This window comes from Nicotiana sylvestris, chromosome 8, assembly GCF_000393655.2.
Source record: "Nicotiana sylvestris chromosome 8, ASM39365v2, whole genome shotgun sequence".
Lineage (NCBI taxonomy): Eukaryota > Viridiplantae > Streptophyta > Magnoliopsida > Solanales > Solanaceae > Nicotiana > Nicotiana sylvestris.
This window is the reverse complement of record NC_091064.1, coordinates 41,245,976-41,256,430: the sequence shown is the minus strand read 5'-3', so window position 1 is coordinate 41,256,430 and position 10,455 is coordinate 41,245,976. Positions and strand designations below refer to the sequence as shown.

At 42.5% G+C, this 10,455-nt stretch overlaps 1 protein-coding gene across 1 annotated transcript; it reads right to left on the bottom strand.

Annotated features, from left to right (window-relative positions):
- Positions 1–3,836: 3,836 nt before the first annotated feature.
- Positions 3,837–4,550, bottom strand: LOC138874943 (uncharacterized). Its single transcript, XM_070153743.1, has 2 exons — positions 4,340–4,550; positions 3,837–4,081 (listed from the first exon to the last, which is right to left on the bottom strand). The coding sequence occupies exons 1-2, from the start codon at positions 4,548–4,550 to the stop codon at positions 3,837–3,839; spliced, it is 456 nt and encodes a 151-aa protein (XP_070009844.1).
- Positions 4,551–10,455: the final 5,905 nt, after the last annotated feature.

Sequence of the window (10,455 nt, the reverse complement as noted above, 5' to 3'; positions counted from 1 at the left end):
GAAAATACTAATAAGAACAATGTAAGAAGCATGCTTAAGGGGTTTTCAAGAACAAACTTAAACAGGGCTCAGTAAAAGAAAAAATAGTAAAAACACTTAAGAATACAGTAGAAAAATATAGTTGGAAGAACATAATAGAACATGGTAGAAGAAAATACTAGAACATAGTAGAAGAGCATACGAGAACATAGTATAGAAAACATAGTAGAAGAACATACAAGAACGGGGTATAGAAAATACAATAGAAGAACATACGTGGTAGAAGAAAAACATAAGAACACAGTAGAGGCAAATACACACAAAAGAAAAAGGAGAGAAAGTCAGAGAAACACTTAAACATTTTCAGAAAACCCTAGATCGGAAAAGAAGCGGTTTGGAAAGAAAAGTTAGGAAAATCGTTTGAAAACTTAAGGAGAGCACAGATATACAACGGATCTAGGAAATCGAAGAAAACCTCGAAGGGTTAGGGTTTCAGAAGAACCCTAGAAGTGAGATAGACTTTGAAAGGTCACCGATCTGAGTCGGAGAGGTCGGAATCAGGCTCAAACCACCATGTTAGGTCGGAGCAAGGCCGGAGATGACCGTGGAACCTCGAGTCGGCAGAGATCTGGGTGAAAACCTTCGAGGTCAGGCCTCGAATCATCAGGTATCAGGTGCGTGGGAGCAAGAGGAGGTGGGTATGAGACTCCCACAGCCTGAGAAGCCATGGATTCCGGTAGGTTTCAAGGTAGAAGTGGTGGTAAGAGCCGGTTAGGGTTTGGGAATGTTCGAGAGAGTTTGAGAGTTTAGAGGCAGCTGATTAGGTGAAATCATTTAGGGTTAAGGGGTGCTGGTGGATTAAAAAAGGAAATGAGGGATTATGGCCATTGATCATTTTAATCAACAGCCTGGATTTAATGGGGGGGGGGTAGGTTGAACTTAATTGGATCAGGGGTGGGTAGTTTAGGAATTGGGTTGGTCCATTTGAAATTGAAATTGGGGTTAATTTGGGGGGTTGATTTAGGCTAAAATCGAAATAGTTAGGGCTAGTATTTAAATAGCAACTTTTTCCCTTTTATTTTATAAAAATAGTAAAATGATTTCTGAAAACAAATTAAAGGTACTAAATTAATTAATAATACACAAATATTAAATTAAAAAAAATTGGGATCAATTTTGTAATTATAAACGCAATTAAATCTTAAAATAGGCTAAAATTGCAATTCTGTGCAATTTAATTTTAAAAATACTCAATAAATTTGTAAAAAATGTGCAAAAATTACCTTAGCTATATTGTGGTATAATTATGAGAATACAATAAAGGAGTTACAAAAAATGATAATTTGGGAAATAATTATTTGTTTTTTCTAATAAAATAAGGCGATAAATTGATTTAAAAATCTTTTAAAAATTGGAAAAATAATGAAACAGTAGGACATGCTTATATATGCATACATATGCTATTTTGAAATTATTCTGCATATGAAAAATATATAGGAAAAAATTGGATATCAACAACTGCCCCTCTTTACCCGGGAAGGATGAAAGAGTTGTCGGGTAAAGATGTGATGGCCAATTTTGACCGAACGAAATGGTTTGAAAAGGTTGACTGTGCCCTGGTTCCTGAGATACCTACATATCCCTGGTCTTATAGGAATCAGGCCATATGTAGTTCAGGATCCGTCGGCGGAGTATGCCGATAGAGGTTTTCCAAGAACGTATGCAATGTTTAGGTTGGGCTGGATGGTTAAGGCCTAATGGGGCTGCAGGAACTAGAGCGGGATCGCTCCTGCTGAGACGGCTGTTTCTTGTCGGTTTACCTGCAAAAATATAATATATTTTGCGGAAATTTAAGCATGATGCAAGTTCCTATCGAACCATGAATGTTGTCTTCGGACGGTAAGGATGACGTCCTCAGACCATGACGTCCTGGGTCATGAAGTGTATGATAAGAGATTCACAGGCCATGAAATGATGCTCTCAGGCTATGAGAATGATGCCTCCGAACTATGACGCCTTTGAATAATGATATGCAAAAGATAAAAGGGGTTCTCAGGGCATGGGATGACGTTCTCGGGCTATGAAAATGGTGCCTCTAAACAATGATGCCTTCGGATGATTTGGCAATCTTTCAGCCTATGAGATGCAGTAGGTGGCGATCTTTCAGCTAGTGCAAATGTAAATAAGGTGGCGATCTTTCAGCCAATGCAAATGTAAATAAGGTGGCGATCTTTCAGCCACGCACGATGTAAATAAAATGGCGATCTTTCAGCCATGCAAGATGTAAATGACGTGGCGATGTTTTAGCCATGCAAGATGTTAATTAAGTGGCGATCTTTCAGCCGATGCAAGATGTAAATAAAGGTGGCGATATTTCAGCCATGCAGATAGAGGTAGAGCTTAACCTCGGAAGGCAGAATGGTAGCCTTATGTAATGCAGAGAATGCAGACGGAGACAAAGCTTAGTCTCAGAAGGTAGAATGGTAGCCTTATGCAATGCAGAGAATGCAGATGGAGGTAGAGATTAACCTCGGAAGGCAGAATGGTAGCCTTATGCAACGCAGAGAACGCAGATGGAGACATAGCTTAGTCTCGGAAGGTAGAATGGTAGCCTTATGCAATGCAGAGAATACAGATGGAGATAGAGCTTAGTCTAGGAAGGCAGAATGGTAGTCTTATGCAATGCAAAGGATGCAGATGGAGGTAGAGCTTAACCTTGGAAGGCAGAATGGTAGCCTTATGCAATGCAGAGAATGCATATGGAGTTAGAGCTTAACCTCAGAAGGCAGAATGGTAGCCTTATATAATGCAGAGAAATGCAGATGGAGACAAAGCTTAGTCTCGGAAGGCAGAATGGTAGCCTTATGCAATGTAGATGATGCAGATGGAGGTAGAGCTTAACCTCAGAAGGCAGAATGGTAGCCTTATGCAATGCAGAGAATGCAGATGGAGACAGAGCTTAATCTCGGAAGGCAGAATGGTAGCCTTATGCAGGAAGTAAAAATGGCAAATGGTAATAGAGTTTTCTTAGCTGATAGCAGATTGCGGTATCGTGATTGCTGGGGATATTGTGCATGCTGGGGACACTATTGTGCGGATAGTAGTTGCGAGCAAGTGCAACGATTCAGAGAGTTGTATTCCTTAACTTTGTGAGTGAGCGTATAGTATATTTGATGATTTTGCAACTCAAGTTCCTGCATCCAAAGAAAAATCGTGAAATTGTAAAGGGGGAAAGGTTAGTTCGTATCCTCACTGGCTTTGCTTGACCTGCTCGGCTTTGATCTGGTGATACTGTACGTATCATTGGGGTAGCGTTGCTAAACAAGGCAATTTTAGTAATAAACATGCATGATTGAGTAAAAGTATAACATAAGTGCATAATTAAGAATAATTTTCTTTAGATGAACCAACGACTGCGACATAGTTCAAGACATTGCAACTTTGCTTGCTCTGGAATTTTGAGGGTCCTCCTCAAAATTCTACCCCGGTTTACTGGACTTTGCTCCTGACGGCTGTTAATGATAAATGGCTGGAATCGACTTCGAAATTTTGAGGGTCCTCCTCAAAATTCTGCCCCAGTATCCAATAGCGGGGGAAATGGAAATTTTATTGAATTGTGACCGAACCCATAGGGATGCCTACGTATCCCTCTTAAATGGGAATTAGGTCAGGCGTAGTTCAAATTACATCATAAAAAAAATTATAAAGGTTACACATAGTATTGTTTGACTGCGTCTGAATTGATTGGCTTTGGCCAGACTTCTCCGTCCATTTCTGCAAGTATGAGGGATCCTCCTGTTAGAGCACGACGAACCATGTACGGACCCTGCCAGTTGGGAGAGAATTTCCCTTTGGCTTCATCTTGATGTGGAAAGGCTCTGGACTTTTTTGTTTAAGGCTCTGGACATCCCGTTCTGATAAAGTTGACCATGGCAAACTACATTCATTCTCTTTCCATCTATAAGAGCTAGTTGCTCGTAATGATTCTTCACCCATTCTGTATCGTCTAGATTTGTTTCCTGTATGATTCTTAATGAGGGAATTTCCACCTCAGCGGGAATGACTGCCTCTGTACCGTAAACCAATATATAAGGGGTTGCTCCTGTCGATGTGCGGTATCCCAATAGAGCAAATGAGAGCTTCTCGTGCCACTACTTATGCTTCTCTATCATTTTCCTTAGTATCTTCTTGATATTCTTGTTGGCAGCCTCTACGGCTCCATTCATCTGAGGTTTGTAAGTTGTAGAATTCTTGTGTTTGATCTTGAAGGTTTCACACATGGATTTCATCAAATCACTTTTGAGGTTGGAGCTATTATTAGTAATGATTGACTCTGGAATTCCGAACCGACACATGATACGGTCGCGGACGAAATCCGCCATGACTTTCTTAATCACTGCCATGTAAGATGCTGCTTCAACCCATTTGGTGAAAGAGCCAATTGCTACTAGGATAAGCCTATGCCCGTTTGATGTAGTGGGTTCGATTGGTCCGACAACATCCATTCCCCAGGCGGCGAACGGCCACGGCGAGCTTGTTGCATTAAGCTCATTTGGAGGCACCTTTATCATGTCTGCATGTATCTGGAAACGGTGGCACTTTCGGACATACTGGATGCAGTCTGTTTCCATAGACATCCAAAAGTAACCAGCTCAGAGTATTTTCTTTGCTTAAAACAAGGCCATTCATATGTGGACCGCAGGTCCATGCATGAATTTCCTCTATTAGCCTGGATGCTTCCTTTGCGACGACACACCTTAATAATCCCAAATCAGGAGTCCTCCGCTGTGAAAGAAATTGTTGGATAACCTCTGAAGCATGTGCTTCTGAATAGCGTTTGCGAGCTTTGGGTATTCTCTTTTTGCCAAGTATTCCTTGATATCATGAAACCAAGGCTTTCCGTCTGCTTCTTCTTCGACATGAGCACAGTAAGCGAGCTGATCATAGATCTTTACCGGAATGGGATCAATGAAATTCTTGTCTGGATGTTGTATAATGGATGATAGGGTAGCCAGTGCATCGGCAAATTCATTATGGACCCTGGGAACATGCTGGAATTCTGTCTTTGTGAACCTCTTTCTCAACTCCTGCACATGATGCAGATAAGGGAGTATCTTGGAGTTCTTGGTCGCCCATTCTTCTCGGACCTGATGTATAAGCAAGTCTGAATCCCCATTACTTGCAAATTTTGGATGTTCATGTCAATGGCCATCTTGAGCCCTAAGATGCAGGCTTCATACTCGGCCATATTGTTGGTGTAGGGGAACCTGAGTTTGGCAGACACTGGATAATGCTGACCGGTTTCTGATACTAGGACTGCTCCTACCCCAACTCCTTTGAAATTTGCTGCTCTATCGAAAAACATTTTCCAACCGTCATAAGATTCTGCAATGTCTTCTCCTATGAATGATACCTCTTCATCAGGAAAATGTGTTTTCAGGGGTTCCTATTCTCCGTCCACGGGATTTTCAGCAAGGTGATCTGCTAGTGCCTATCCTTTGATTGCTTTCTAAGTCACGTAGACAATGTCAAATTCACTCAACAGGATTTGTCACTTGGCCAGCTTGCCAGTGGGCATGGGCTTCTGAAAGATGTACTTCAAGGGATCCATTCTTGATTTGAGATATGTAGTATAGGCACAGAAGTAGTGCCTCAACTTCTGAGCTACCCAAGGCAAAGCATAACAGTTGCGCTCTAACAGAGAATACCGAGCCTCGTACAGGGTGAACTTCTTACTGAGGTAATAGATGGCCTGCTCCTTCCTCCCTATTTGATCATGCTGCCTCAGAACACATCCGAACGCTCCATCTAATACTACAAGGTAGAGTAATAAAGTTCTACCCAACTCAGGCGGAACTAAGACTGGTGGTGTTGATAGGTTTTCCTTGATTCTATCGAAAGCTTTTTGGCAATCATCAGTCCATGTGGTAGCGGCGTCCTTCTTCAACATCTTAAAGATCGGCTCACAGATGACCGTAGATTGTGCTATGAACCGGCTGATGTAGTTAAGTCTTCCCAGGATGCTCATTATGTCCTTCTTGTTCTTTGGTGGTAGCAGTTCTTGAATAGCTTTGACCTTAGATGGATCCAGTTCTATCCCTCGTTGACTCACAATAAACCCAAGTATTTTTTTCGGCAGGAACCCCAAATGCACATTTCGCATGATTCAGTTTCAGGTTGTATCTTCTCAGTCTATTGAAGAACTTCCTCAAATCTTTCATGTGGTCAGTGGCTTTCTTAGACTTTATGATGATATCATCTACATACACCTCAATCTCCTTCTGTATCATATCATGAAAAATAGTAGGCATGGACCACATGTAGGTGGTCCCTGCATTCTTTAACCCGAATGGCATCATCTTGTAGCAGTACATCCCCCACGGCGTAATGAAAGCCGTTTTCTCAGCATCTTCTTCATCCATCCAGATCTGATGATATCTAGCGAAACAATCTACAAATGATTGCAACTTATGCTTGGCGCAATTATCGATCAGGATGTGTATATTCGGCAAGGGGAAGTCGTCCTTTAGACTGGCCCGATTGAGATCCCGGTAGTCGACACAGACTCTGACCTTCCCATCCTTCTTCGGCACCGGCACAATATTGGTTAACCTTGTCGGATATTCTACTACCCTGAGAACCTTAGCTTTGACCTGCTTAGTGACTTCTTCCTTGATTTTCAGACTCATGTCAGGTTTAATCTTTCTGAGCTTCTGTTTTACCGGTAGACATGTCGAATCAGTTGGCAGTTTGTGGCCACAATAGATGTGCTCAAACCAGTTATGTCATCATATGACCAGGCGAATATGTCCTCATATTCCCTTAGAAATTTTGTGTATTCTTCTTTTTCTGACGGTGAAAAATGAACGCTGATCCGAGTTTCTTTGATATTTTTTGCATCTCCTGGGTTAACAATCTCGGTCTCGTCCAGGTTGGACATAGGTTTGTTCTCAAAATTCTTGACTTCTTTAACAATCTCTTCCGGTATGTCATCTTCCTTTGAATCTATATCTGTTTGTTGCGTTGTCTCATTGCATGTCACAGCCATTGGTTCATCAAGATAGGTAATAGTAATGTTGTATAAGTAAAGTAATGAGAGAAAATAATAAGAGTAAGATTTGTAAGGAAACTGAAATGCTTTGATAAATTTCATAACTGTTTTGAACATTGGAAGATCTTATTGCGAAAATTCAAAGATGCGAAAGGAAAATCAACTAGTAAAAATAAAATATTGTGCATGATGCTTTTTTCAGCCTTGCTACCCCGAGGCTTTCCGGGCTCTGGTGGTTCTGATGGTCCAATTGTTAAGGCATGCTCCTCGGCTTACGGCCTGTATCGAAGGGCCTTCCTCCCACTCCTCCTCGAAAATGACGCAACAATCCATGTCATCATCTTTTAAAAACAAATTCCTTACTGCTGCTAGTGCTTCCTCTTCTTCCGACCCATAGATAAAATCGGTCGGCTGGAAAGTCTGCTCCAAATGTGGTATTGGCTGCTCCAGTGGGTAGTATGGACCGCGCCATGGTGGCGACCAGTTGTTGAATTCCTCCCAAGTATACTCGTATCCCAGACTGAAAGTGGTGCCATGTTTCTTTAGTTTGATCAGCTTGGTGATTCCTTGGAGGTTCTTGCCAAGTCCCTTTCCAGGCTCATATCCGCTCCAGTTCAATATGCTTTCAATTTTGTTGTCCCACCATTTGTCTTTGTCAACGGCGTTAACTCGCTTGATGTGGTGATAGGTTTCCCTCACCTATCTTTCTCCTTCCTCCAATTGCTGGGATGGTTTGGCGACTGTATATGGGATTGCTACCATCGCCGTGAATGATCACCTCTTGGTGGTTCCACTCAAATTTCACCGCCTGATGCAGCATCAATGCTACGGCCCTAGCAGCATGAATCCACGGCCGCCACAACAGCAAGTTGTAAGATACTGGCACATCTATAACCTGAAAATCAACGTCGAACCAAGCAGTCCCCATTTGCAAACACAGGCTGATTTCCCCAATGGTGGATCTTTGGGAACCGTCGAAAGCTTTGACGTTGATGGCCCCATCCTTGATCTCATGTAGACCCTTTCCCAATGTTCTGAGTGTTATCAACGGACAAATATTGAGGCTAGACCCTCCATCAATTAGGACACTTGAGATAAAATAATCTTTGCATTGCACGGTGATGTGCAACGCTTTGTTGTGACTCAACCCTTCTGGTGGCAGCTCATCTTCATGAAAAGTGATCTCGTGACTTTCCAATACCTGCCCTACCATGTTTTCCATTTCTCCTCCGGTGATGTTGCTTGGTACATATGATTCACTCAGAACCTTCAACAAGGCATTCCTATATACGTCGGAACTTTGCAGCAAAGCTAGGATAGAAATCTGTGCCGGTGTTTTGTTCGGCTGATCAATGACTGAGTATTTCTTGGCTTGTATATTTCTCCAGAGATCATCGGGCCCAGTTTTAGTGGTGGTCGGCCAACCAGAGGCCTGCTTAGTCGACTCAGCTAAATGCTCCGGAGTAAAAACCCTGCCGGTTCTTGTCATACCCTGTGCCGCAACTATTTCCCCAAATTTAGCTTTCCCTTTCCTTCTCGTCTCGGTTGTGTAATCCAAAGGTATGGCATTTGTATGGAACGGTGTTACGGCCAACATTGCTAGTGGGATGGGCACCTCTACTCCGAACGGAGCATGTGTTTTGGAGGGTAAAATCGCAACTTCAAACGGTGCGTGTGCGTTTGCTAGATACCCAAACTCGACTTCAATTGGTGTTGGCAATTTTGTAGGGGGTGGTGCTTCAAATTCAAGTGGTACAGACATGTTTACCTCAGCATCCCCAGAAGACTAAGTCTGGACTACAATCGAATTGAGGGTGACTATCGGCTTCTTTGGTTCGTCACCTTCTGTGATTAAACCGATCGATCCTTTGGGATCCCAATCATTTCAATCATGTGAACACCTCCACCTTTATGGTCCGGCATAGGGTTATTGTGGACATTTGGAGTAGGCTCCTTTGCTACAATGATCTTGTTATCGATCAGAGTCTGAATCTTATCTTTCAGAGAGCGGCCGCCGAATCTTGTTATGGATCAGAGTGTGGACATTCGGAATACCACTTTTGATTCCTTCCTTGATCCTTTCCCCTAGCTTGATGATGTCGGAAAATTTCTGGCTCTCAATCAACATCAGCTTTTCATAGTACTGCGGGTCTTGAGCCCGGACGAAAAAATTGTTCATTTGTTCTTCTTCTAAAGAGGTCTGACCTTAGCAGCTTCTGATCTCCAACGAGTGGCATACTCGCGGAATGTTTCACTGGGCGTCTTCTTTATGTTCTGGATGTAGAACACATCTGGTGCATTTTCTGTGTTGAACCTGAACCTGTCCATAAAGTCGGACGCCATACTCACCCAGTTCGACCATTTCTTCGGGTGTTGGCTAATGTACCAAGATAGACTATCTCCCTTTAGACTCCTCATGAAAAGCTTCATGTGAATCCTTTCGTCTTTCCCTACTCTGACTAGCTTGTCGCAGTATGTTCTCAAGTGGACTCTCGGATCCCCTGTGCCATCAAACATCTCGAACTTAGGAGGCTTGTACCCCTCGGGCAGTTCGACATCCAGTTGTATGCAAAAATCTTCGTAGTTCAACCCTTCAATCCCCTTACTTCCTTCGATACCCTGAATTCGACTAGTCAATTTCTTGAGTTACGCAGCCAGGTTCCTGATGAGTGAGTCTTTATCATCAGACTCAGGTGTGCTTGAGATAGGTTGGGTGGAGGGTGGCATGGTTTCCACATAGATGGGGGTGTTATGGTGGAAATGGTCATTTGTGGAATTTAGAGGATCTGGGATTAGTAGTGAAGTGTGGCAAGTATTACAATGGTGGTGAGCAGCGGGATGGTTTGTGGTTTTGGAATGTTTTGTAGAGGCATGGGGTTATGAGTGTTTAGAAAATTGATATCTGGAGTGGTGAGGGAAAATGACAAGTTTTCCAGATTCCGAACCTGATCAGATTCCTCCTGAAATTTCACCAGTTTCTGCTCGAGTTGGGATGCACTTTCTTTGGAGACCTGAGCGCCATAAGTGATCTCTACCTGTTCAGTTGAGTTTTCCTTTCTTGTGTTGTTCAAATCTTCCATCTTTCCTTAGTTCCTGCATCTGATAGGACTAGGAAAAGGAGTGGGTGGAGTTCCCTTTGATCTTGTGGAATATGATGACGATGCTAAAGTGCACGAACTAACCTTTGGGGAGGGGAGTAAATAAACAAAAAGTAAAAACAAAAAGGTAACAAGTCAGTGGGGATTATAAGAAAGTGTTGCGATATTTAAACACATAGTGGAAGAATGTAAATCGCATCTTAATTTGGGAGCCTCGTTGTCCCCGAGGTAGGCCTAGCGACAAATTGATTTGGAGAACTTAGAATGCTAAACGCCTAATTTTATTGATAAAAAGTTGACGAATCCCAAAGCGACACTAAATACCAA

Excerpts from the sequence above, each read along its gene's own strand:
- LOC138874943 (XM_070153743.1), bottom strand. The coding sequence starts at position 4,550 with ATGATAAAGGTGCCTCCAAATGAGCTTAATGCAACAAGCTCGCCGTGG. Across the intron at positions 4,082-4,339 it reads GGCGGATTTCGTCCGCGACC|GAGCAACCCCTTATATATTG; the intron begins GTATCATGTGTC and ends GCACATCGACAG.